The following is a 27,137-nucleotide window of genomic DNA, read 5'->3' as shown; positions in this document are numbered from 1 at the left end:
TTGATCCGTAAATGATGTTTGATCGGACCCCTGGTCAAATGGGAGTGGACATGGTGGACTGCATGGCGTTTGTTTATTTTCCCCCTGTTTTTTGTTTTCTTCGTGTCATGGCAATGCAGGTCGACTCTTGTCCCTGAACAAAAAAAAATTGATATCCCGAAAACAACCACGAAGATGTTGATATAACCGATTAATCATATGGCATCTGCATTAGGAGGGGTTGGCTGGTTTTGCATTTTGCATTTGTTCCATGGCTACATGTGCAGGAAAGGACCCTGGAGTTCAGGTTGAGCCAAAGATATACGATGATGATGAATGGGATTCTTCAAAGCATCACGGTTTTCTTGCACCAAACACTCAAGTGCAAAAGTCCAAGATGTTGATTCCAGAATATTAAGAAAAAATGTGAGAAAAAATTGCATGAAAGAGAAGAAGACAGAGAAGACACAAACCAATTGATGTAACACAAAGGGGGAAATTTGTCAGAGAGGACATAAGAACAAGAAGAAAAGCAAATTAGCATGATCCTTTTTTCTTTTCCTTTTTTTTTTCGTTTTTTTTTTTTTTTTTTTTTCATTTTGACTCATTGCATCCCAAGCCCAGTGTAGGATCATGCTACCTCTCTATATCCGTGTCTAGTTATGCGCTGTGGTCGGGATTTGGTGTGTGTCGACACGCATGTGAATAGTTACACTTAATGGATGGACGGGGAAAGAGGTTACAACAAGAATGATGAAACAGAGTACGTTGACGGTCTTGGATATGGGCTATTGTATATAAATAAGTAATTGACAGGTGATGAATAATACGACGATAATGTGCCATGGTGTTGAGATCAACCTAGCATTAAGTAATGTGATGTGACGCATCATGCAGCTTAGCATTTCACCCGATAGGTTTTGACAAAGGCGTACCTACATCTTGACTATCACAGAAAGATGTTGAAACAAAAACATAGCAATATGTGAAGCATTGTCACTATTCAAGGGTCCATGAGGCATTTTGCATATCTTTGATTGATATTGGCATTCGGAACAATGTCCTACACGACGAGGCTGATCGATAAGGGAAAAAATGTACAACGGGATGATTCAAACGCATCCCCGGCAAGCCGACATGTCCTTTTGTTTCTGGCCATCATTAAAGTCTGGCCTGGAAAATTATGGATTGTCCGGTATGCCCAACTGCTGCCTCCTCCTTTGGCTCTTCTCTTATTCTTTCATCCTCTAACCTCCTCCCTTTATAGCATAGCACCGCTGAACGTCAAGTAATCTCTCGACGCACTGACGATCTAGCTCCTCTCCTTTTCTTTTCTTTTCCTCCTCCCTTATTCCCATGTATTTCTAGCAAACAGAAATTTCCCTCCATGGACTTGGTTCACAAAAAAAAAAAGCGCGTTTCGGTTTTTAGTGGTGGGGTTCCTCCTCTTCCTCGGCCTCGAGCCAGTCGGGCAGCTGAGCAACACCGGTGGCGGACTGGGCGGAAGCATCCTGGCCCTCGATCTCAACGGCCATGGACTCGTAGGTCTTGAGGCTGTCGGCCAGGTTGGCCTCCTCGGGGGAGGCAGGGGTCTTGGGCATGGAGAAAACCTGGACCTGGCCCTCGGAGTCGGTCTCCTTGACGGCAGGGACCTTGTAGGCCTTGAGCTCCTTCAGGTAGAGCTCCTGAACAAAGTCGGCTAGAAAAAAGAGGGAGGCGTTAGCAGCAGTCCCGATTAGGTTGTGTGTTGTTGCATATGTATAAGCAGGTTTGGCTAAGCAGGGATGGTCGTTGCGGCGGAAATAGCGCAACACTTGGTGCGTTGAGACATTATGCCTCCCAGCAATCGAGGAGCATCGTAACGACGAGGTTGCGAGTGGTGAGAGAGTTTTGATTTATGACAATGTGGCCAGGTATAGAGCGAATGGTGATGATCGGAGGTATCGGCAATAGCTGAAATGGCAACATGTTGAAGAGAGACTATACGTTCCACCCTCATTGAATTCCCATCGCAGACGAAAAGTGAAGAGGCGAAAAGAAGTGGTCGACAGCCATCGGATGTTTTAAGGTTGGGATTGGATAGTCACATCAAGGGGAAAACACAAGGCGTAGTTCCATACCTCGTCGTGAGACGGTCGGGGCAATGAAGCCCCTCACCTGGACGGCATTTGCTCTGGCGGCGCGAGCAGCAACAGCGCGCTACAAGAGGGAAACACGAAGCTAGTTAGCAATCAAAGAACAATTTCGGAGTCATGCAGAGCAGAGCTGAGGATACGCAAGGCTGTTGTTCTTTTGCATGATGCCGGGCCAGCGCATCGCATGCGGGGCGATGGTGACAAGAGGCGAGAGACGCTATGGGAAAAAGGCCGAAGATGGCCAACGAAGAGGGTTTTTTCCACTCTCTCCTCTTCGCAGCCGTGCTCTCAGAAACAGGAGGCAGGGGACGGGAAACTCACAGAGGCCCGGGAAATTTGGCTGAGCATCTTGATCTGGCTTGAGAGTTGCTCAATTGGCGGAGAAAAGGGCGGACCCGGCGAAGGAGGTTTGGGGAGGATGGAGACAGGCTGAGGGTTTTGTGAAAATCGTGATGGCGACCTTTGGCAACTTTCGTCTTTTCCCGGCTAAAGCCTGTCCGCTTCGTCACGCGGAGCGCCGGGCTTTTTTTGTTCCCTGCTACTGCTGCTCTTTTTTTCTTGCAGTGAATTTTTTTGCTGCCTCAGGTTCTGCGGGGCCGTCTTTTGCTGCTGTGTCCACTGTAGTTTGCTGCTAGGCTCACTAATTCTCGAGCTGTTGCACCCCGCTACAGTGCTGAAGAGCGCTGGAGCAGCAGTCCAGTAATTCTCTACCTTGGCAAGGTGCACGTGACTCGGAAGAAGTCGCGCAGAGAAGAGCTGCACGACGTCAGTCTCGATCCACACAGTTTGATGGGCCACTGTCTGGATCAAGTTGATATATGGAGCATCGTACATACAGGTCAAGCAATCAATTGCAATGTTGAGTGTCTGGGATGTCCATTCCATTCTATACCTACCACATGCACGTGTGCGTGCCAAGTAAAGCGAATCGATCAAGTGGATGGGAAACAATATCTCAATCGATCTTTAAGTGCTCGGATCGATCATGCAAGACTGGATGGACTAAGAGGAGCTCCATCCAGCCACATGCATGAACTGCGCCAAGCACGTATGACATACTATAAAAGAATTGCCTAGCAATTCAAACAATGTAATCAGCTTCTTATCACTTGACGCCACATGATATTTGCTCAAGATCCATGAAAGGTTTCTGCAATCGTTGCTCATCCAAGTCACCATTTCGTACTTCTGCCCTATTGCCGAGAGCATTCATAGCCGGGAAGAATGATTGCGAACAGAGTACTGATCGAGCTTGATCGTTACAAGTTTCCTCAGAAGAGGGTTGCATATTAGTGATGATTTACTTCATTAGATCATTTTAATTTATAAATTTGCTAATTATGCCGCGCCATGAAGCGCAAGCAGTCTTGTGTAAACATCTTGTCTACATCCTCTATATAGGTGTGTGTAACCATTCCATTTCGTTTCCCACGGTAGCGACCGATTTTCCCAAGCCATAACATAATATCAAGTATTCATCGCAAAAACGCCAACAAACATGCCTCACACAACTACGTGTATGAGCGCATGTATGAAAAATGTGGGTATAAAGATTGGCATCAAATCTGCCTTTTTCGATTCCAGGTTATTTCGTCCTTCTTTCTTGCCCCTGTTTATGAAGAGCTCGCCTCCTTTGGCTGGTCTCGTCTCCTGCGGATTACGGTCCATCCAAGAGTGATGGAGGCCACATAGATTATTGCCGTAACTCCAGCCACGACAGAATAAGCAATGATGTAGCGAGTAGGAGCGTCGCCGAGCTGCAAGCCGAGGCCGCCGTTGACGATTCCGATAATCATCAATGCTCGTCCATACCAACAGTGAAGGTGGCTAAAGATGCTGCGACGCTGAGTCTTGAGGTAGTTGACGTGGTGGATGATTCCGAAGATGGGCTGCAGGCTGATGAGACAGACGAGAATGACTCCCAAGCGAGTATGGGCTTGTTGGAAGAACTAACAAACGGTATTCCCAGTCAGTATTTGAAGAAAAGAAGCAGTACATGGGTAAGGGATTGGCAAAAAAAACTCACAATGCCATCCTGTTTAGCAATAAAGACGCCGATTCCGAATCCAGCCCACATGAGCAAGAAAGCAATCGTCTGCCATGACGCGTGGATGTACCACTTTCCAATCAAGGGCATCAAGCTAGAGCCGAGAGGATACAGAATGACGAAGACGACAGACATGATGGTGCCGTGGGCAGTGGCCAGAGTCTGGCTCGGCGTCGAGCCGCCCGAGACACCGGAAACCGCACTGCCATTGCCATTGCTATCGCCGTCGCTATCGCCAGAGCTGGAAGACCCAGGATTGCTGCCGCTGTTGCTTCCGCTGCTGCTGGCACTGGATCCGGTAAAGGGGTTCGAGTCGGAGCTGATGCTTGCTTTGCCCAGGTTGACCTGGAACAGAGTCATGCTGTCGTGCTGGGTAATGATCGCAGCCGGGTTTGTCGAGTCCAATGAATCGCCCGACTTCCACGCCGAGATCCAATTCGACTGACCAGAAAAGTCGAGGTTTGTGCAGTTACCGCATCGAACATTGGCGACCATGTTGCCGCCAACTACACCAGACCCCGCCAGGAGCTCGACGTCGCTTCTCGCTTTGAAAGTCGGCATGACGTGGTTCGCGCCGGGCCTCGTGCTGAGCGTGACGTTTCCCTTGCCATCCTGGTACATGATAAACATGTTGGAGTCGGGCATGGAGGTACCGATGCCGAGGCCGATCCATTGCCATGATGTCGGGGCCTTGAGCTGGAAGAAGATGTCTCCGGAGCTTGCCTTTGCGGTGGCGTCGGGGACTCCCCATTCGAAGCAGACGCCGGTGGTGGGACAGAAGGAGGAAGTTGCAGCTGAAGCAGTGCCGATGTCTTGAAGTTGAGATCTTGTTAGACAGATGTATAGAGATAGGTGTTAGAGATAGATGTATAGACGTGAGACATACTAAGAGCGGCAGCAGCAGCAGCTACCGCCGTGGCCTTGGAGAACCACATGGCGTTTTGTTTATAAGAAAGTATAAGAAAGGCAGGCTAAGAGGAAAAAGAAAAAGAAGAGATCAAGACAATGTTTGAAGGGGGTGCGCTGAAAGGAATCGATCAAGTTTATAACATGAACGCCGCCAAGAGTTTGTTAGTTGGTGTCAGTATTAGTATACAAGTATGACTTGGAGAAAGCAAATAGACAACAAGCCTCGCACAGAGGAAACCACTAGACATTTAAAGTGTTCCAGGCCCCGTCCTCGAGAGCACGATAGGAGGTACATGGCCATAGCCTCCCACAAGGGGTGAGTGAGTTCCGGAGGGGGTGTGTGAGTGCGTCGAGTATTCCATTCTATCCATGCGGCCTCCCCCCCTGCAAGCTCGATTGCTATTTTTGCTCTCTCCAACTGCAAGGCCTCTCCAGCCTTACCGGTGGGATGGGCACTTGCTGTCGTCACTAGACTTGGGCCAGTATGGGTCCTGTAATATTGTAACTGCTGGCATCGCTCGAATCTATCCGATTAGGAATCGAGACAGGCCGGATCCCGGTCACTGTGGGCGATGATGCTTCATGATGCTCGACGAGGCACACGAAACCTCGGAATGCCATGATTGTATCAGATGTTTTCTTATCTTTGGAGGATGCAGCTGGGTCGCACAAGCTCCCTGAATACGTAACCCTTTTGTACCGTATCATACTCTATACACATGCAGTTCTGAGTTTCAAGCACACGCAGCCGGGTCTGGGGCTGGGTTGGGCTGCAGCTCCGCGGAGGAAATTGAAGCCAAGGCCTAGATCCCAGGCCCTCGATAGCACTACTAAACCCCAATAGTAATAATTCTGCGCTCAGTTACGGGGCGCCACCCCAGTCTGTCCCAAGGCAATGGATGGGGGTAGTACCTCATACTAGGTATAAGATGTATCTAAAGTGCGGGATGCTACCACGACCACGAGAATCTGAGATATGATTACAAATCTTTGTTCCGGCCAAAGGGCCTATATGTTGGCATCCAGTCACCGTCTTAACGAATCTAATCTACGACGCTGGTTGGAGCAGCCGGCAAACCAGGGGAGAGGGGCGTAAAAAGATGGCTTAATACTTGGCGCAAATAGTCGTTGAAACAGTTTCCGTGCCAGTATCGCTAGTTCCAAGCCACAGCCGCGCTCCCCAATAAGGTTGACAAACTCCACGAATCCTCACCGTCGGATGTTCTTGTATAACAATGAATTATCCATCAATTGATCCGAACTTCTTCGGATTTCTTGATTCCTTTCTCCTATCTGTCCTACCTGTCCTACTCCTATTGCTTTCGTATATAAGATCAACCTCACAGCGGAACAACCCGTAACGATCTACAGCATAAGCCCACGTCTCAACCCAGACCGACGGCAGTCACGGCAACGATAACAAAACACCCTCAACAAGCAATTAACTACTAATCGCAGAAAGCTACCCTTAAAGCCGACGACATCGTGATGATGACGAACGAGGCGCAGGGCCAGCAAAAACTTGCTAGGCGCCTCTGTCTTAGCGGGCTCGCGGGCGTTGTCTTTATTTCTTCCTTCTCTTATTCGTTTAAACCGCAATCTGTTTTTCCCTTGGCAAAAATGCCCAAAAATAAAAGTCAAGGGCCCTTATTAGCGAGGATCAGGTATCTCAAATAAACAACAAACAGCCTGGCTAGGAGAGAGGCCCTTAATGCTGACTGCTTTTGGCCCGGCGGGGGATCTAACCCTCCGAGACGGAGCAACCTCCAAAAGAAGAGATCGAGCCTGGCGGGGGGGCTAAAGACGCAGCAAAAACGTGCCTGAATTGTGTTTCAATTATGGGGGTATCTCGCCAATAGTAAATACAATTGTTGGATTATAAAGCCAAAGTTGTAAAATTCCCGTTAAACTCTCCCGGCCAGCCACTCTTACAGGCGGCCGACCTTACCGTGTCGGCCTCGTGTAAGCCAAAAAGCCCAACAAGCCCCAAAAAGACAGGAACGGCACGGGCACACACCACCTCTTGGGTAGAAAAGCTTCTTTTTTGCTTTTGATGTTTGCACAGCCTCGCTCTGCCCGACGCCAATCCCGCGCAGCTGTTCCGATATAGGCTAGCTTTAAGTCACCATGGCTTTGTCGTAAAAAGAAGCTGCAGAACTATGTGAACCTTGAACCACATGTGAACTTATGTAAGGAACTAAGAAGATGGTTTTGTGATACGCGGGGAAAAAGACTGTTCTAGCTAGGATACGAACAAAGTCAATATGTTTCGAGGTTGAAAGAAATGCCGGCCTGAGAATAGAGTGTCTCCTATTTCGTTGCCATGTGCATGAACTGAGCTCCCTGCCACTACTATCTGCCGGCACTAGGTAGCCTGTCATGTTTCGTCCATTGGCATCTCTGGAAGTGCTGCTTACATGCACTTACACGTATGAAATCTTGAGCCAAGTCATCACAGATCACTAACACGCCCCCCCATACAAATGGCCACGACTGCAGATTTGGCTCCTATTTTCTTGATTTAATTTCCCGTTCCTTTGTCTCTCAGTGGGAGACTTCCATGGCTTTGCCATCACCGCTCTTTCAACTCGTTTCACCTACTGCTTACTCTTCGTGATAGCCGTCATTCAGGGGGCCTTGAGCATTTACCGTTTCCGATGTGGCCTACTTTGACTAGGTGCCACCTGTAAGATGATCTGCCACGAGATAGTATTGAAAGAGCTATGCTATTATTAATTACACCAATAGCAAATCATTCCTTAAACAGATTCAAGCTAAAGAAATACTATCTTCCGCCAGTAATAGTACTATTTCAGACTATCTCGCAGTCAGCATCATCCTTGCCTCGCATCTACAAAGCAGATCTGTGATACTATCATACCCTGGCCCTGCCAACAGCAATTCTAACAAAGATCCACCAAACACAGGACAGGCACACTCCGTACTGTGTCCAATCCGTGATCTCGCATTAACTATCGCATAGTCGGAGCCTACTTATAAGCGCCTACGCAGGAATACCAGCTGCATACAATTCTGCCAGCCTGACTCGAACCGTCATCACTAATGATGCGTGCCTGGGCATATCAAGGTAAGCTCCTGATGATACTGCCCGCTCATCTAAAAATAGGGACAGCAACTACCCAAAGTAGCAGCTACATGCACAAGTGTCGGTCCATCATACCAATACAAGTAAAGGTGTCAACAAGCGCTCTATTAGTCTCTCTAAACTCTAACTATAACCAGCTGCCTCTCGTTTCTAAAACTTCCAAGGTTCTTTGCCAGTATACATGCATATAGACAAGGTAATCTATCCTGATTCCACATAGGTCGGTCCTGTCGATAAACGCCTGCCCAAATGCCGTTCTTGTTGTCCACTATTGCTGTGCTTCTGTAGCACAGTCTCTAATCTAGGAACGACTCGTCAAGTAGCCTCCACTCTCGAGCAAGCTCGTCGAGGCCACAAAGCTGAATCCACCAAACATGTCATCCTTGGTCGGGCTGCCAGGCCAAAAGTCCCTCGAAGTCACTGTAGGGCTCAGTGAGAGCTCAGTGAACTCTGGTGCAAAGTTCTCCGCCAATTCAGGGTCTGTGATCATGGGCTGGATGGGCGGTTCCACCTCTCGTGCTGCCAGCTTCTTCCAATCAATCTTGCGGAAGAATCTGTGATTCTTCATTGTCTGCAAGTCCTTGGGCATCACAGCACCCAGTCGTTTACCTGGATCTTTCCTTAGGAGCCTAGTGAGAATATCTTTGGCATCCATGCTGAGGTAATAAGGCAGTACGAGCTTTTGCTTGATAATATTCTCCTGAATCTTGGCATGGTTTCCTCCCCGGAAGGGCGGGTTCCCCGTCATCAAGTCGTATGCGAGGGCCCCAAATGACCACCAATCTGCGCCTTTGCCATATTTCTTTCCCTGGATCACCTCGGGGGCCATGTATTCAACAGTGCCCAAGATGGAATTGCAGCTGTCTTCCGACTGGTCGACTGCAACCTTTGACAGTCCAAAGTCCGTCAACAAGAGATGCCCATCTGCATCAAGAAGGCAGTTTTCGGGCTTAAGATCGCGGTATATCACACCGAGGGTTTGATGGAGATGGGAAATAGCCAGAAGCATTTCGGCCATGTAAAAGGCCGCCACCGACTCCGAAAACATCTTCTCCGTATTGAGATGAGTGAACAGCTCTCCTCCCTGGCCGTATTCAAGAATAAGATAGAGCTTCTCCTGATCCTGGAAGGCATAAAAGAGCTTCACGACAAAGGGGTGACGGTTCACGGATTCCAAAATCTGTCGTTCAGTTTTGGTTTGCTCAATTAGCTTCTTGTGGACGATCAGAGATGCTTTCTTGAACTGTTTCTGGGCATAGAGCCTTCCTGTTGAGCGCTGCTTCACCAGTATCACTGTGCCATAAGTTCCTTTGCCAAGGCACCGAAGCGACTCGAAATCATCAGACGTCATTTTGCGCTTTGGGTTCAGTCCACCTTCCAGGGGTTCCATGAATGACCGCTCTCGCACGCTCTCGCTCGCAAAGTCGTTCTCTAGGTTGACCTCATAACTCGTCGATCCTTCGGAAAGCTCGCTACCCGTTTCACTTCGAGCTCCATCTCGGCTCTGGGAGCGGCTTGCCTGGCCAAACCCAATCCGAGAATCCAAGCGAAGGCCATTTCGAGACAAGGACGACGAACGGGACGCTGCATCGAGGCTCAGAGGATCCATTTGCAAACGCAGCTTGGCGATTCCCGAGATGCGTGGTGATGCCGTTCCGCGTAAATTCGGGCTACAATTGGCGCTTACAACGTCGTCGATGCGCGGACGGCCTCGACGGGCAGATAGACGCGGCGTATCACATGCGCCATTGTCGGAATCTTCATCGCCAGATGCCACTGGCGTCACCTGAAAGCCACGAACGGTAGAGCGTGCCACTGGGGCAGCGTAGGATGCGTGGTTGATCATGATCATAGGCAGTGCTGAGCACAGCCCAGCGTTCTTTAATTTGTAGTCTTAACAAGATGCGACAAGCAAGAGCCTCTTGACTCCCGTCGCGATTCGAGTGGCTTTCAAGGTGTGCCGCGGCGGCGCTCCGGATCTACTCGCTGCGCGGATTCGGTTTGACGCTGGGCCTCAGGGTGTCTCGAAACACGCATCTGGTACCTGAAGAAGGACGTTGGCAAGTCAGAAGTTTCTTGTATATGCATTTGTGAGTATCTTTGTCCAAGGGGAGAAGACGAAGAGGCGAAATTATGTTTGTATCACCAAAATGGTGTAGAGAAGGGAAAAAAGAAAGGAAGGGAAGCGAGGGAAGCAGCGGAAGAGGGAAAGTAAATATTTTTAGTAATTGGATCACCAGAGCGCCAAAAAGTGCTGCAGGTAGCCTCACTATCGGGCGCTCGCTATAGCCCTTGCAAGCCCTTGAAACCTTCCTTGTAGGGCCGCGGGGTACAGCGCGCCGCTCCAGCATTTTCGCTGGAATTACGGAGCACATGTCAGCGCCGATGGGCCTAAACCTTGTTAGGGCGAACATTAACAGGCCAAGATGCCTTGCATTCAGTGCGTGTTGACTTTTTTCCAAGCCTGGGTGCCACTTAAAAAAAAAAAAAAAAAAAAAAAGTTCTAGGTCGCGATGGGGCATATGCTCAATGCACTGAAAGGAAAGTAATTGCGCTCTATTTCGTTCTCTTCTGAGCATTACGATATGGCTGTGCCATGAAAGAGGCATTTCGCGCATCCTGAATCATAATCCTCGAGCATCCCTCATCTGACCTGCCGGCATAAGACACAGGGGAAAGATGCAATCTCAGCATTCCTGCGTCCAGGTGCTGCGCTACACGAGCTGCAATTGGCCCAGCGCTTGCACATGCTTATTTGGCCGCGCCAATGATAACTAATAAATTGGATGTGCTAAGATTCTCCCGTAGCGGCTATGCCGTCCAGATGATGGGTGTGCGCTTCTTCCGGCAAGCTGGCCGGTGCTACTCTGCAGCTTTGAAGCGTCTGCTGGTTATTTACGGTGTTTACTGGGTAAAGCTCAGCGTGTGTGTTGTCGTCGTCGTAAAGCCAAGAATCTAGCATCAGCCCATTCATCCTAAATGGACATCCTGCAAGACGCTCACTTTACCCAGGCGCTTTCTTTTTTTTTCTTTTCTTGTCACAATCCGTGCTTACGAACACTGCTGCTACTGATGTGACCTGACTTGTGTAAGGGGTCCATATGCAATACGACGTGGACACGCTTGACTTGCTGCATCTGTCATCGACTCGTGGCAAAGATGCCAGGATTCGTTAGCTGGCTGCATTATGCTGGACACGGCTACTCGCGGAATGCCAGACATGCACCGCGTAGTGTGGAGACCTGGATACAAAGAAGAAGAGAGTGAAGAAGGAGAGAAGAAAGAAAGAGAAAGGAAAGAAAAGAGAAAGAATTTCTTGCGCCTTGTCTTATTTTTGTTTCACCAACTGTTTGTTATAATTTACTTGTCTGTCTCTGGTCTGACCACCTGGCTGATGCTCATGTGATTCTGACGTGTAAGGCTCGACTGCCGGGTACAACAGGCGCGTCAAATGTTAAATACTCGCTTGTAACTTCAAACAAAAGAAATAAAAATAAGTTACCAAAAAGATCATTTCTTTCTTTCTTTCTTTCGAGATAGCAAATTTGAAATCTCCAAGTAGCAGCACCAGATATGGAGGAATATTGGTGTGCACGGGACCTGTACCTAGCATTGTGCCTGCATAAAAGCTGAAGTCGTTGGTGTATTGTCGCTATTACATAATCAAGACACGCCAATGAGCCATGGTCTCAATTTTCTAGAGCTCCAAGCTTAGGCAGACTGATGCTGATACAGAACCACTACTTTGCCATTTCAACGGCATCCTGAGCTGCCCTGCTGTACGGTCAATGAATATACCACTATAATCTTTAATATCTATTCCATTTCACTAGCTCATTCCTTAACCCGGAAATCATATATCTACCTCGCCCGACGCTCTCGTTGTTTAACCACGCTCTCATCTCGACGCATCGATCACCTTCTTCCGAGTTAGTCACCAAAATGATACACCCGTCACGGCAAGCATATGTGGAGGAAGCAGAGCAAAGCACGGGCATTGCTCTGGAAGACCTCCCAGAAGATCATGACTACGAAATGAATATGGGCGATGGCGCCCCGCCCGAGAAGGCATCCGCCATCCTCAGCCAATTCAATCGAAAACGACTTGCTGCCACCATTGCTGTCCCTACCGACGATGGCCGAGTTCGTGCCAGGTTACGAGAGATGGGAGAGCCCATGACCCTCTTCGGTGAGGGACCACCCGATCGCCGAGACCGATTGCGGGAGCTTCTCACCATCCAGGCAGAAATGGCTGGACTGGAGAGCGGCGACATCACCATGGAGGATGCCGACAAAGCAGAGGAGGAAGAGCAAGAGGAGGAATTCTATTCGAGAGGAGGTCCAGAACTACTACAAGCCCGCATCAACATTGCAGAATTCTCGCTGCCTCGGGCAAAAAGAAGGACGGCGTTTCAGAAAGTAGAATCTACAATTCCCTTGCGGACACATGTCAAGTTCCGGAAGCAAATCAAGGAGCGGTTACAGGCATTTGAGCTGCAAGGGAGTCAGACGGTTGGTGAGAGGCATATAAGCATGACAAGATTCTCCCCCAACGGAGAACTGGTTGCTGTTGGTAACTGGGGTGGTCAAGTCAAGCTGGTTGAGATACCAAATTTGACGGAGAAGATGAGCTTCCGTGGACATACCAATAAAATCAGTGGACTCTCGTGGTTCCCTGGAGCCACCTTGCCGGAGAGCGGAGTTTCCCCAGACTCTGTCAACCTTGCCTCTGGTGGTGCCGAGGGAATGGTCCATGTATGGTCTTTAAACCAGGACACCCCGTTGTCAAGCTTCAAGGGGCACTCGCAGAGAGTTTGCCGGGTGGAGTTTCATCCATCTGGCCGGTACCTCGCATCCGCTTCAGAGGATACTTCATGGCGACTTTGGGACGTGGAATCAAATGCCGAGCTTCTACTTCAAGAGGGCCACTCCCGTGGTGTTTACGCCATTAGTTTTAATACGGATGGCTCTCTGCTTGCTAGCGCAGGTCTGGATAGCATCGGAAGGATATGGGATCTACGGTCAGGACGCACTGTAATGATTCTCGATGGTCATATGGATGGACACATCAAGCCAATACACGCTTTGGACTGGAGCTCTGATGGGCACCGAGTCCTATCTGGCTCTGCTGACGGGTGGATAAAATGCTGGGACGTCCGAAAAGTACAGAGATCTGGCGGCATTGGTGCTCATAATAGCGCTGTGTCTGACATGCGGTGGTTCAAAGGCTTGGACGACCCTCTGCTCGGAATCCCACCGGGCCAAGACGACAAGGGAATGCAGCTGCCCAAGAAGGCAGGGACATTTTTCGTCTCCAGCGGTTTTGACCGCAATGTGAAGATCTTCTCAGCTGATGATTGGACCTTGGTGCAGACGCTGAGCGGGCACACTGCTCCTGTTGCCAGCGTCGACTACAGCAGAGATGGACGGTGGATTGTGAGTGGAGGGCACGACCGCACAGTCAAGCTTTGGGGAAGAAACGACGGCGAGGCGATATAGTCAAGACATTTACTTAGAGATTGAGTGGAAAATTGGCAAGATCGGAATTGATACCCAGGATCGCAAATTGAAATAATTACATGTCAAATACATATCAATTACATGTCTATGATGACGAGTTGGATGTGAACTTCACACCACCTGCACTTACAAGTGACCTTGTCTTGATTAGTCATGTGATTAGTGGCTCCAGATTAGATAACGGGGACCGCAATAATACACGACCTTTGTACTCGTCTGTCGCGCCAGCGCCAAACTCCGTCATGACGTCCAAGCCGCTGCGCTCAGCCAAGTGAAACGGAAATCAGGTTCATCCCTGCCGCAGAGTTCTCCATGAACTTTCACAGTCGCCGCCTCCCGTCAATTTCCAACGTGACCTAACCGTCCTCAGCAATGGCCAGCATCGACCGCTATCGCCCTCCGCGAGAGGGATATCAGCCTCCTAGCCTCCAAGGGTCCGCGCGCCATGAAAGGCCATCCCGATCGCCTCCTCGACGTCGCGAGGTCCCTCCGGCGGCGCCTACGCCCCCTCAGCACAGCGCGCGAACGTCTCCTCCACGGCCGCAGGCAACATCCAGCCAACAGACACCGTTGCGATCCGGGGAGGAAACACCGCTGGCGCTGCCGAATCAATGGTTCTTCACCACGGACGAGGTCCACAGCACACCCTCCATCATTGACGGAATTTCTCCCGCGGAGGAGAGGCTTCGGAGAGCGAAGGGAATCAACTTTATATACCAGGCTGGTGTGATGCTCGACCTACCGCAGATTACACTATGGGTAGCTGGAGTATTCTTTCACAGATTCTACATGCGTTTTAGCATGGTTCAAGAGAAGGGCGGCATTCATCATTACGTATGTCCCTGTTTTCTTTTTCTTTTTGCTCCGCTTTTATGAGTTGCTCGACAAACCGTTTTGGTCCCCATAAGTTGTCCGTCTTGTTGGTCGCGATACTAATCTCCTTCACACAGAATATCGCCGCAACTTCCTTATTTCTTGCCAATAAGACAGAGGAAAACTGCAGAAAAACCAAAGAAATCATCATCGCCGTTGCTAGGGTCGCTCAGAAAAACGCAAAATTGATTATTGATGAGCAGAGCAAAGAGTACTGGCGATGGAGAGATAGCATATTAACTTACGAAGAAGTTATGCTGGAACAACTAGCTTTCGACCTGATGATTGACAATCCATATCGCCATCTTTTCGAGCTTCTTGGGCAGTTGGAGGTCATCCACAACAAGCATCTGCGGCAGGCAGCCTGGGCATTCTGCAACGACGCATGCCTTACAGCCCTGCCGCTTCTGATTGAAGCAAGAGATGTCGCCATCAGCTCCATCTACTTTGCTTGTGCCCACACAAACCAACAGATTGACGATGTGAATGGTGAAGGTTGGTGGAAGTTTTTGAAAGGGAGCGAAGATTGCTGTACAAAGGCTATTGAGGTGATGCGTCAGTTTTACACGGAGAATCCGCTTAGAAAGCAGAACCCGTCGCTGCCATCACCTGCCTTCCATCTTGAAAACACAAGGAGGCGAAATGACGATTTGTCTTCCAACGCTGCAACACCGATGGAACTCGACCGAGAAAGCCACAGCCCAGCCCCCAAGGCAAACGGAGGGACAGACAGACATTCGGACGGGAGGGACAAGGAGCACGACTCCTTAAAGGTACCAGGCGATGGTGAATACGCACCGCGGTCGCCCATTAAGAGAAAAGATACAGAAGTCGAGATGTCGGCGGAAAGTGAAAGAGCTGAAAAGAGGGCCAGGCTCTCGGAAGATGAAGAGGGCGAGCTGGTGGAAGATTAAGCCGTTGGAGCAGATGTATAATCTGTATGCCTGGTATGACGGCGGTTTTGGCGTTGGGGTTATTATCACAAAGCGTTTTCTTTGCGACGAAACGATGGAACGGTCTCGGCAAAGATATGACGTTTCTCTTTCATGTTTCAGGCAACGCTACGACCTTTGAAGATGGCGTTGGGGCTCCTTTCTTTTCTCCTTTTTTTTTTTTATTCCCGCTGCTAATTGTATCGATCGCCCTAACGTGTTGGATAGAGATTGCCGCATAGGCACCATGATATAAATGTTACGTACTGAAGCTGGAGGTTGGGTGTGTTTTTTAGTGGAAGCTGGACAGAAATTGATATCCCAAATAAATACAAAAGACATTCGATACGTTGAGCGTGGCAAATTCAACTGGGGATTATGTGAAGGAAATATCAAGCTGACGGCCAGAGTCATGTGTCCCAAAGGCATTATGGTAGCTCACATGGCGATACATCTCGATCCATGTTGAAGGTGAAGGTATATCGCCTTTAGAATACAGATGAGGTTAAGGCTGCGAAATAGGCAACTTCATTTGTGTATAACACGGTATGACTCTTACCCTCTTACTCAGCAGCTGCCTGGAATGCAGAAGACGAATACCGTTTGCCAATTCTGCCACTCCCCGAGCCCTGACCGGCCCCAGGATGCAGCTGCCTAGAGCTGCCTAGAGCTGCCCAAGGAACTATAAAGAGTGCCCATCACCCGCCGCCATCTTTCACTTTTTCTTCTCCTTTTCTTTTTCCTCAGCTCTCTTTGCCAAAAGGCTTAGATCAAGTGTAGTATCTGTTCTTTTCAGTTTAATCTCTGAAACGCCCTCTACTGGAGGCAAACTTGGTGATTACTCTCATTTTTGGTTCTCTGGGCGGGAGTGTTCCTCTGCGCTTGCGCATGGTGCTTCTGCTCACTGTGTCCCTGGTATTACACTGCTTCCAGGTGATGCGACCTTTTCGTTGCTTGCGTTGGCTTGTCCAGCGAGGTGAAGAAGAGCGATTTTTGTAGTAAATAATAATTCATGCGCGTATCAAGGCCAGGTCTGTCAGGATTTAAATTACGTGGTATGAAATTAGCACGGTTGCGTATCTAGTGTTGGTGACTTGAGGTTTCTGGCGCGTCAAAGATGCTGAGCTGGTTAGCTCCAAATCCTGTACAATTTTCAATAGATATTGAATATGCTATTTCTCCCTCTAACTCTCTTTATTCTACTGCTGCATGTATTACACCAAGCAGAAAAGGAGAAGGTTAAGCTCATCAAGCCTCGTCGGCATTCATCCCGAGGTCTCCCAGAATTTCCCAGAAACAGCTTAGCGCGGCCTAGAGCTATGGTGCTCTGCTTCAAAAATAAGACGACCATCGGTAGCTTCCACCCGAACAGTCTCTCGCGAAACATTACCCGTACCAAACAACCGAACACTCTATACCACCGCTCTTTTGTCGCTACGGATTGTTGAATTCTTCCTTTAGAGAGCGTTTACCCGCGACCGTCCCATCACAATGGCCACTCTGGGAGGCTACCTCAACAGTGAGCGCGACGCCCCTCGTCCAACCCCGCAGGCAGCCCTCGTTGATTTTGACTAACGCTTTGTTGTGCTGCAGAAAAGGTCCTGATCGTGACGGCAGACTCGCGAATCCTTGTGGGGGAGCTGGCAGCATGTGATGCGTCGACAAATCTGGTATGCAATTGTCCTCTCGTGATCTCGAGGGCTCTTCCCGAAAGCTGCTTTCTTCAGCCTCTACGAGACGAAAGGCAAATGCTGACTACTTTTTGCTATATAGGTCCTGAAAAACGCCTTGGAGAGAATTATCCGAACACCTGACGATCCAGAACCATCAGCCGAGGTCCCTCTGGGGCTGTATCTCGTACGAGGCGACAATGTTTGCTCGATTGGGCTTGTCGACGAAACGCTAGACGAGAGCATAGACTGGACACAAGTAAAGGGGTCGGTAATAGGAGGAATCAAACACGTTTAGAAGTCATCATTTGAAGAGCCGTCCACTGAGATACCACGGGCCGCGAGTTTGAGGGTTTGACAAAAGGGAAGAGAGAGAAAGAGAAAGAGAAGAGCCAATTAGATTTAATTTTTGTCTTGGGTACGGGTCATTAGGCACGCGGAGTGCCTGGAGTTGGGATATACACATGCAAGGCCTTTCTGCAAAGGGTACGAATTTACATGGATTTCATATTTTCAATACTACTGTCTTATTCTGAGCTGCTTTTGCTGACATGGCTTTCTATTTGAAGGTATAAACAAGCCTGTATTAACCAAAAATTCGCTGCATCCAGACCTCCTTGAAGGTGTTCTCTCCAGGAGTTCCAATGACCCGCCTGATTCTGTTTCCCTTACGAACGCTCAACCATCCCATTGTATCGCCGGGGACCTCATCCAGAGTGACGAGATGGGGGTCGGCCTCAACATCATCCGACAGATCCACCAGAGCAGCCTCACCGGGCTTCGATCTAATACGCTTGTCCAGGATGTATGATCCCTTGGTCCATTGTCCGACTGTCTCAACTCGAAGATCTTCGGGCTTCGCGGGCACCTTCCATCGAGGATCGTCGCGTGTCAGCACGTACCAGACTGTAAAGGGATCGTGCAATGCCAGGGCCGGCTCGTTGCCATCACCCTCCATAGAGTCGATCTTGTTGAAAGCTCCGTTGATGAAGTGGCTGGCCCATCGAGCAAGAGGGCTGCCAGCATCGATGTAGGGCTGAACCTTTTCGACAAAGTAGTTCTTGTTGATGGCATGGCGTTCCGTAATGTCCAGTGGGCACAGAGTCACTGTAAGTCGGCGAGAGAGTTTCGCAGGGTACGGCTTGATGTTCAAGACGTTGCTGGGAATGGGAGGCATCGTCGATGCAGGGTTGGGCGATGAAAGAGCATAGACAAGAGCGGCAGCAAGGGGGTCCGCATAAGTGTTGAACTCTGCTGAAGGAGTGACGTTACCGGGGACCTCGATGGCTCCGCCCATGACTACCAGCTCCTTGACCTTGAGGAACGTCTCAGGGTCCTCGGTAGCAGCCAGTGCAACGTTTGTGAGGGGCCCAACCGCGAGGATGCTGATGGTGTCTGCAGGATTCTCTCTAAGAAGACGCAGCATCTCTTTGTGGGCGGGCTCCTTGGATGGGGTGAAGCGTGGGTAGGATGAGGTGTGGTCATTGGCATCTTCTTTATCAAAGAGAGCCTTCCAGGTTTCAGCGGGGCTCAAGTCAGTGTGTATATCATGGACGTTGTGCAGCCCATCAGCGCCATCTGTATTATTTAACCCCCAGTTAGCGTTGGTCATAGATAGAACATGCATATCAATAATGGGGAAATACATACGAAAGTAATCAGCAGCCAAGACAGGGTCCGCGAGTGAATGTTCAGCACCAGCAGCCACGATGGTCTTGTTGGCCTTCAAGGTCTCATAGCCTTCTGGGCGGCCCTGAGACTTTCTCCACGCGAATTCCTTTTCCAGGACATGGTACAACGCAGCTACGTTGCGAAGGCAGCTATAATAAAAATAAGTCAGCTGATTTTGATAATAAAAAGGGTTTGTTGCTCATCTTCTTATAGGCGTACCATTGTAGAGGAACGTTGCCGTATGTGACTGAGATCATGGCCAACTCAAGCTCCTCGGGAGAGGCGCTGAGGGCCAGGAGAAGGGCCATGACATCGTCGACGCCTTATGATAGAGTAAGTCTATGTCAAATAAAGGAACCTGAGAGGTAGAAAACCTACCTGGATCAGTGTCCAATATGATTTTAGATTTTGGAGCCATTTTTGACCTTGATGGGATTAGAATGGTTTCTAACAACAATGTGACAAGTTTAGAGGCGAAGACAAAGAAGAAAAAACATACAGATTTGAATAACTATTCAAGCGCAAAGAAGGAGCTTCTCTCGAGCGTAAATCGAAAGTCTGACAGGTCTAAACCAACAAATCTCTCAACAAGGCTACGGGACAAGAAAGTCTTTAATAACAAATCCTTTCAACTCATCCACGTCGCGCGCTCTCTCCGCAAAAAGTAGCCTTGGCGGGGTTATTGGGGAATTTTTTTTGGGTTCCTGCTGAGATAATCCTCTCTCCAACGGCACACGGAGCCCACCCCGTTTTTTTCGTGACTATCAGCGGCCGGCGACGGCCGAAGCACGCCTTTCTCTAGCTTGCTCTTTTGGTTGTGATTCACGGTGTTGCCAATTCGAATTCGTAATTTTGATGTTTCTATTTGGCAATGGTTTGTTGCTGTTTAGTTTACTGAACTCGGTTCGGTTTGCACAGATGTCCATTATGGGCTGAGATGCGGTTGTTTTGGCGGGGCGGGCAGAAAACGGGCTTGAGACTACATCTTAAAGTTGCAGCATATCACTAACCAAGTCGGCTTATTAGAACAGTCATATCGTAATGATCAAGTTGTTCAAAAAAATATAAATGTGTGATACGCGATATTCTTGTTGAAATCCGTGTGTAATGGGCAGCATTACTAGATAGTTGTTGCGAGCTCTCTGTTTCTGTCTTGTAACTTGAACTGCCTCAAGAGTTATCAGGGGAGAAGTTATCTAGCACCCCAGCTGTAGCTTTACAATATAGGTGATCCATATATTCAAATATTCAACTGCCGGGCTTAATTGAAATGGCAGCAGCAGTAGCAGCAATAGCTTATGGTATAGCGGGCGTGCTGATTATCAGAATTGGGATACTAGATGACTTTCTCTTTATCAATCCTAGGAGAGCGTGAAAATGCTAATAAGAGCATCAAGACATCTATAGACAAGACGATATACGAGCTTCAGTATTTGACAAAAAATTATCAATGGAGTCAAAGCTGCTGCGCAATGCCATTTCCCGAGAGCTGCAGGGTAAACAGATGCTCTATCTAAGAGCAGAACTGGACCCGTTACACGTATGGAATCCTGCTGCACATTGTGTCACAGGGCATGATCCCTTTGCAGCATATCGAATCTACGGTACGTTGCATCTATATTGCGGCGAGGCGCAACAAGCTGATGCAAGCTTGGAAGCCAGTTGACAATCATCCAGCGTGCTATTGGATCAGCCGCCAATCGATGCACCCAGAGGGCCCATAATCCCTGCATGTTCAATGTTGATGCGCAGCAGTGACCAGCACCTGAAGCCAACGCTATAGGGCTGTTCAAACTCAGTTGATAGTGATCTCAAGGCCCGGATTTTCTAGAATTGCCGGCTGGCAGAGTAAATGCCATGCGAAGAATAATTGGCAGCTACGGCAACGAAGAAAAACATTAAACTTCTCCTCTACACAATTCCATCTGCCCTTCAACGCAACGCGACGCGCAGCCAACGCATCCTCGCAACTCTCCCTCAGAGCGCCATCGCCGTCCGAGACACAGTCCCTATCCTAACCGCTACGGGACTTTGCGTCTCCAGGCCCAGGGCACGGCAATCTTGCCACCGAACGGCATTTTAGCGAGACGATCTGATAGCGTCTCCAAGGCAGAAGCTCTCCCCATAAAGGGCCAGCAAGAAACAGCCAAGTTACATGTACGTGCCCCACCAGATTCAATTTCCCCCCTTGGCTGAGCCACTGAGGCGCTCGCGTTCGGCCCCCCCTGGTCGGCTTTTTTCCTTCGCCCTTCCCGACTGGCCCAGCCCTGCTCCTCGTTTCCCCATTGGCGACGTTGCGGCAACAAACGCACCCCTGCCTTGCGTTGAAGCCACCTGGTGCTTTTCTTTTGTCGTGTCCTCAACCGCCTGTACGTTGTTCTGTTTTCCCTTTTCTATGCTTGTTCGCTGCCATCGATCATCAATCCCGCGTCTGGGCAATTGAGGCATTGCGGCTGGCCTTTTCACATTCCCTCACATCTTTCCGTGGCCGGTGTTTAACGTTTCTACCAGATTGCGGATTTGCGCCAACCTTGAAGGTTTGCCGCTGCAGTTAACCCTGCATCTCTCCGCTGGTATAAAACGCTTCAGCATCCGTCAACGGTAGCACCTCCGGCAGCTATCTGACAATCGATCGAGCACCTGGCCGTTGCGTCTCTCTAATTTCCTTTTCAGCTCGCTGTTCGTCGCACAAGCCATTGTCGGCTCAGGGGAGAAGCGAGAAGATAGAGCAGCCGTTCGCTCCGCTCGTCTCGACATCGCGGCGTCGTTTTCCGCCGCCACATATCACGATCTCACTTTGCCCACTGATAGCAATTTAGAACGAAAAAGCATTTTAGAGTCATCATGGCCGACGCAAGCATGCTTTACACTATTGGCGCCTATGCCACCCTGATTGGGTTTGGCTATGCCATCTATCACTTTTCGACACAAAAGGACAAGCAGAAGGGCGGCGTCACTATTACCAAGCCCGCAAAAGCCCCCCAGCAGCCAACTGTTCGGAAAGAAGACCGAAAAAAGAAGCAGCGAATGGAGAGCTATGCGACTGAGAGCAAGTCATCCAAGCCCGAAGCTCAGAAAGAAAAGGCCCCCGAAGCCAACCAGTGGCTGAGCAATGATGCTGAGAAGCAAGAAAAGCTCGACAACCGAGAGTTTGCCAGACAGCTCTCCAAGGCCAAGGAGGGTGCCAAGTTCGATAACAAGAAGGAGGCTGCCAAGCAGCGAGAGAAGACTGTGAAGCAGTCCAAGGCTAACAAGTCCAAGGCTGCGCCGGCCCCAGAGGCCGTCGTTTCTGCCCCGTCGTCCAACGGCGCCGACGCCGACGATGACGAGTCTCCTGTTGCTCTGTCTCCCGAGACTCGTCCCGTGGACGTCAGCGGTGTCAGCGACATGCTCGAGCCAGCCTCTACGACCGGCCCTTCCGTTCTCCGTCTCACTGATACCGAGTCCAAGAAGCAGAAGAAGAAGGCTTCCAAGAACCCTGAACCGGTTGAGACCAAGAAGCAGAGACAGAACAAGAAGAAGGCCGAGGCCGCCAAGGCTGCTCGTGATGAGACCGAGAAAGAGCGCAAGGTTCTCGAGGAGAAGCAGCGCCGAACTGCTCGCATAGCCGAAGGCCGTGCTGCTAAGGATGGCTCTGAGTTCATGGCAGCCGTCAATGGAAAGAAGTCTGCTTGGGACGGCACCAATGGAACCAACGGTGCTGCTGCTAAGAACGGAGATGCAGCTGCCTATGCCCCTCTTGATACCTTTGAGAAGTCCACTCCTGCCCCCACTGCCAAGAAGGAGACTGTCAACCAGCTAGAGAGCTCTTGGATCTCAGCTCTCCCCTCCGAGGAGGAGCAGATGGAGATGCTCAAAGAAGAATCTGATGAGTGGAACACCGTCAAGACCAAGTCTTCCAAGAAGTCCAAGAAGGCTTCTTCAGTTGAATCCGGAGAGGAGGCCACCCAGGCCCGTCCTGCGGCTCAGACTCAGCAATCCACCGAGACCAAGAACCGCCCTGCGGCTAAGCCTGCAGCCGCCAAGAACTTTGGAGGATCTTTCTCTGCATTGACCACTAAGGATGATGATGCCGAGGAGGAGGTTGAGGAGGAGTGGGATGTCTAAAGCCCCGGATACACGATGACGGATACAAACTGTGCATACATTGCCCAGCTGCGGGGGGCAGCCTAACGCATATCCCCCCGGCCGGTGTATACTACTCGCCAAACGGACATACCCCTAGCCGTTGGCATTTTCTCTATTTCCCTCTCCATCTTGCTAATCTGTATGGATGCCATATATGTTGGATTTGAGAGACATTCTCCAAAAGTCTACCACGGGAGGTAGGAAAACACACACAAAAAAAAAAAAAAATGAAAAAAAAAATGATATGAGACGAGGCTTATGGATGCATTTATTCGGCAGGCAGTTTGCCAATTGTCCAGTGGTCAGGGGGAATTGCGGAATCGACTTGTTTTAGCGCATCATATAAATGCCATGAGGTCGACCTTTGTTTTCTTTTATTCAATTTTTCTTAGTTGTTCTTTTTAATCTTCATCTTCTCTTGCCTTTGTCACTACATTACGAATTTGGCTGTTGAAGAGTGAGACTGGGAAAACGGTCTTGCGGCGGAGGCAAACAAAAAAGGGAGGACGCAGATGCTATGAATGAAACTATTCCGGATGGACAAAGGACGAGATAAAGACGTGTGTATGTAAATAAATACTGTTGGTATCAGAACTCAAAATGGGAAAAATCTACGCTTGCTATTATTGAATGATTGTTGTGGGTTTCAAGGTGATTGATAGGTGGTGATGCTGTTTGTGATGGTCCAAGTGAACCACGACACCTTGATGGCACCATCGAGAGTCCAGTAGCACTGCCACTAGTAGTACTACTAATAAATTCAATTGCTCGCAATTGCTCATCACTGGCAAACAATATCCCAACCGCGCCTTTGCTTGTATGTAAGTAAATGAAACTGATTTATTGTCAGTACGTAGATGCACTGATTAAATAGAGAGCATTGAAGCGACGCTGTGTCCGCACGGTCATGGTATTAGCATCCGTCTCCTCCCATTCTCACAGCAGGTATTGAAGCCAAAAAAAAGTTTGCCTCCCAGCGCCTATTCCTGCATTCCGCATCCGCATCCGATTTGGAGCAAGGCCCGATCGAAACGCCTGGTGTGGTGCCTGGGGTGCAGCAAGCCACACACCTCCCTCGAAATGCCCTCGTTCCCCCGGACTAACGTAGCACTAAAAAGTTCCATTGAATGTCTACGGGGTAGTATTGGATGCTACATTGGCATTCCTGTAGGCTTTTGCTGGCCCCCTTATAAACAGTTGGCGGCCGTTCTTACTGCTGTGGCTGCTGTATTTGGGCGGCTATAACGAGGCACACACACAGTCACACACACGCACAGGCATTTGGCGCTTCCCGGATGTCCGCCTCGCTTTTTTTTTTTTTCGTGGCGTGGCCAGTTTTGTAGTGGTGTTGAGTCGGAACCGGGTGCCGTGAGCCCGTCCAGGCCACCATTTCTCAAAGTAGCCCACCGCGGGGCTTATTATCCGACTCTTCAGTCTCCATCAAGACACATATTGTGAAGTGGGCATGGACGGGTGGACGTCGTCCCGGACAGGAATTTTTGTTGTTGGCTTGCCACCTTGGCGGGACGGCCAAGTCGGCTCCCGGTGCCACCCTTTCGATATGGCTGACTTTTTTGTCCCTAACTTTTTTTCTGCTTCGTGTGCGAATGATACGACAAAGTTACCATGAGCTAGTGGGCATCGTTACTGCAATTCCCGCGGTCCCGAGGTAGCAAACTAATCCATTTTCTTCTTCTCCGTCTCCTCTTATTCTCATGCTCGCAATGTTCTTACGCACGGAACGTCGGGATCAAGTGAGATATTTTCGTTGGTGTCAGCCAAGCAGGTGGGAATGCGCAGCGGGGGGGGGGCCAGCGCACGGCCAAGACGTCTATTGACTCGATGACGACGACTCGTGAGGGGGGAACAAGTCAAACATTGAAAGTCCTAGAATGTTTATTGGAATCTTTCTTTTTTCCGTACCGAACTCTGCTGGATCTGTTCGCTAGCTTAGGCACCAGGTCTTGTCCGTGCGTACATATGTGGTCAGTATTATGTGTTGAGGGCGCAGTAGAGCAAGTTGATCATGGCAGATGACGGCGACGTGGCATGTTGGTATTAGACGCTGGTGCCGCTGCTGTCCAGTCAATGCTAGAGCAACGCAAGGGTCTGGCTTGTTAGTCTTTATGCTTTTCTCGAATTCTTTTCGACACATCTGTTTTTCTGGCAAGCGAGGAACCCCCAAGCTTTATCTGACCCTCCTTGTGATGTCAAGAATCTGAGAGGCGCCGCCTGTGGGGAGCAAATAGAAGGTCGAGAATGCCCAACATGGGAGGCACAAGTCGCCATTGGCGGCCACGGCACGGCGCTCATTCGAACGGACGGGGTCGATAGCGCAACTTAGCTTCAGTAGCTCCGTGGCACGAGCACGAACAGGCGCAAATGGTCGTTGAAGAGAGAAGTTACCAGGCCTGCAAAAGGCCAAACCTCCAAGGTCAATTTTGGACCCCGGAACCCTGGACGTGCCACTTGCCGCTTGAGGCAATAGGGAATCAGAGAAGGGTACATGGGCGTTGGGCGCAGTCTGGCCACCAGAAGAGGTAGCCCTCCCCCATCAGTATCAGCAATGAAACGAACGACAGGCATTGTCCCCCGTTCCGCAATTCGCTTGCGGGCAGGGTCCATTTGCTGGGCGAGGATCCCCAATGCTGTGCCCCCCCCAGAGATAGATCCTTATCTTACTGTGATGATGATGCGCAGCGCTCGCACGTAGTTGAAACGCAGAGACTCAAGTCAAGTGTTTCATCCGCGAGGCCAGCTGCTCCAACCGGCCGCACGCCAAGCGCTGGAGTCGCGCGCGCGAAGACAACCAAAGCAGCATAGAAGGGACGAAAAAGATGGGGAATTAGACCGACGCCGTATGCGAGGACCGCGGACGGAGCGCCAGTGGCTCTTTTAGTTGATTGGGGGACCCGTTTCTCCATGGATCTAAGCGGTGACCGCGCCCCCGAGACAGACGTATTCGCAGCACTAAGATATTGGGGGCAGGTATCCGAGCTCGAGTAAAATGAGAGAAATATCACGATGTCTCCGTATCTGCCACTGGGGACGGGCGTGGGTAATTAGACTCGTAATGCTTCGCACGCTGACGTGACGTGACGGGAATTGACGGTGATTTAGACAGAGTTTCGAATGCCTCATGATAAAAGATGGAAGCAGAAAGCCTGACGAGGAAAAAAGGTTTCTGCAGCAGGTTGCTGGCAACTCTATTGGGCCTCGACGGCCGAAGCGCAAGCCTCTGGCGGCGTTTTAGGTTCCTCCGCAGGCGGGTGGGCAGCAGTAAAATGAAGCCCAGGCCACATCGCCAGCTAAGCTCCCGGCGGTGCCTTTCTCGCATGCGCCAGGACTGCTTGAGTCGTAGCAGCGCTGTTTGAGGCCTTTGTGGCGAACCGTCGCGGGGTCCAGGCTAGCGGGCCTTACCACTGTCAGGCAATCATAAGGCCCTGGTCCCCCCCTGCCCATCAGGGCCTCTCTGATCCTCTGATCTGCTGTCGAAAAACCGCCGCTGGGCTTGTGGTAGCGCCGCATCTTCAGCACGTTACAGCGCAGCGATCTCTCTCTTGCGTCGATCTGCGCCTCTCCCTTCCCTTCCCTCTCCGTCTCTCATACACTCTTCAAAACCTCCCTCCACGTCTCTAATTTTTTTTTACGCGCCTCGTCCCAAAATCCAACCCTCCTCCAAAAATAGAGGCCAGCCAGCTGGACTTGCTGCCCGCCCCCCTGGTGCTTATAGAGGCTTTGGTTTTATTTTTGGCGCTGCTCGTACTGAAACGAACCTCGTCGCTACGCATTTCCGCCCTGCCACCGTCTCGCCTCGCCATCTCCTTTCCGCAGCCGCCTCTTCTTGCCTTTCGTCTCATAACTTCGCATTGTCCTGCGTCATTGCCAATTTTCCTTTTTCTGTTTCTTTCTTAGACTCTTTTTTTTTTCCCTTCCTTATTGTGACGACTTTCAATTATTCTTTCATTTCCCTTTGTCACGGTTCTCTTCTACCTTCTGGGGACATCTTGAGACTTGAAACTGTCGCAGACCCCCTTAACTTTCTCGACGACACGCTTCGCTGCCCCCACGCCTCCAATCGCTTTACGAACTATCGAAATCTCCATTCCATTCCAGTGTGCCTAACGACGACTTTCTCTTCTGGATAGCAGCAACCTGTTTGTTATT

At 49.9% G+C, this 27,137-nt stretch overlaps 7 protein-coding genes across 7 annotated transcripts; 4 read left to right on the top strand and 3 right to left on the bottom strand.

The window, feature by feature from the left end:
* Positions 1 to 1,406: 1,406 nt before the first annotated feature.
* On the bottom strand, positions 1,407 to 2,462 carry TGAM01_v203197 (hypothetical protein; the record flags this gene model as incomplete). Its single annotated transcript, XM_018804047.1, has 3 exons — positions 1,407 to 1,678; positions 2,100 to 2,178; positions 2,436 to 2,462. The coding sequence occupies 3 exons, from the start codon at positions 2,460 to 2,462 to the stop codon at positions 1,407 to 1,409; spliced, it is 378 nt and encodes a 125-aa protein (XP_018662785.1).
* A 1,265-nt stretch (positions 2,463 to 3,727) lies between these two features.
* Positions 3,728 to 5,096, bottom strand: TGAM01_v203196 (hypothetical protein; the record flags this gene model as incomplete). Its single annotated transcript, XM_018804048.1, has 3 exons — positions 3,728 to 4,063; positions 4,141 to 4,973; positions 5,048 to 5,096. 3 exons carry the CDS (start codon positions 5,094 to 5,096, stop codon positions 3,728 to 3,730), a joined length of 1,218 nt encoding a protein of 405 aa, XP_018662786.1.
* A 7,022-nt stretch (positions 5,097 to 12,118) lies between these two features.
* TGAM01_v203195 (serine/threonine-protein kinase PRP4) lies at positions 12,119 to 13,675 on the top strand (the record flags this gene model as incomplete). Its single annotated transcript, XM_018804049.1, has 1 exon — positions 12,119 to 13,675. The coding sequence occupies one exon, from the start codon at positions 12,119 to 12,121 to the stop codon at positions 13,673 to 13,675; it is 1,557 nt and encodes a 518-aa protein (XP_018662787.1).
* Positions 13,676 to 14,068: 393 nt separating this feature from the next.
* Positions 14,069 to 15,483, top strand: TGAM01_v203194 (hypothetical protein; the record flags this gene model as incomplete). The annotated part of the gene is made up of 2 exons (XM_018804050.1): positions 14,069 to 14,530; positions 14,647 to 15,483. The coding sequence occupies 2 exons, from the start codon at positions 14,069 to 14,071 to the stop codon at positions 15,481 to 15,483; spliced, it is 1,299 nt and encodes a 432-aa protein (XP_018662788.1).
* A 1,509-nt stretch (positions 15,484 to 16,992) lies between these two features.
* TGAM01_v203193 (hypothetical protein) lies at positions 16,993 to 17,469 on the top strand (the record flags this gene model as incomplete). Its single annotated transcript, XM_018804051.1, has 3 exons — positions 16,993 to 17,020; positions 17,095 to 17,171; positions 17,275 to 17,469. The coding sequence occupies 3 exons, from the start codon at positions 16,993 to 16,995 to the stop codon at positions 17,467 to 17,469; spliced, it is 300 nt and encodes a 99-aa protein (XP_018662789.1).
* A 288-nt stretch (positions 17,470 to 17,757) lies between these two features.
* Positions 17,758 to 19,260, bottom strand: TGAM01_v203192 (hypothetical protein; the record flags this gene model as incomplete). The annotated part of the gene is made up of 3 exons (XM_024549154.1): positions 17,758 to 18,991; positions 19,062 to 19,164; positions 19,221 to 19,260. 3 exons carry the CDS (start codon positions 19,258 to 19,260, stop codon positions 17,758 to 17,760), a joined length of 1,377 nt encoding a protein of 458 aa, XP_024406132.1.
* Positions 19,261 to 21,686: 2,426 nt separating this feature from the next.
* On the top strand, positions 21,687 to 22,949 carry TGAM01_v203191 (hypothetical protein; the record flags this gene model as incomplete). The annotated part of the gene is made up of 1 exon (XM_018804053.1): positions 21,687 to 22,949. One exon carries the CDS (start codon positions 21,687 to 21,689, stop codon positions 22,947 to 22,949), a length of 1,263 nt encoding a protein of 420 aa, XP_018662791.1.
* Positions 22,950 to 27,137: the final 4,188 nt, after the last annotated feature.

This window comes from Trichoderma gamsii, assembly GCF_001481775.2.
Source record: "Trichoderma gamsii strain T6085 chromosome Unknown Scaffold_8.2, whole genome shotgun sequence".
Classification (NCBI taxonomy): Eukaryota; Fungi; Ascomycota; class Sordariomycetes; order Hypocreales; family Hypocreaceae; genus Trichoderma; species Trichoderma gamsii.
The sequence above is the reverse complement of the archived record's forward strand: the minus strand, read 5'-3'. Positions and strand labels throughout refer to the sequence as shown.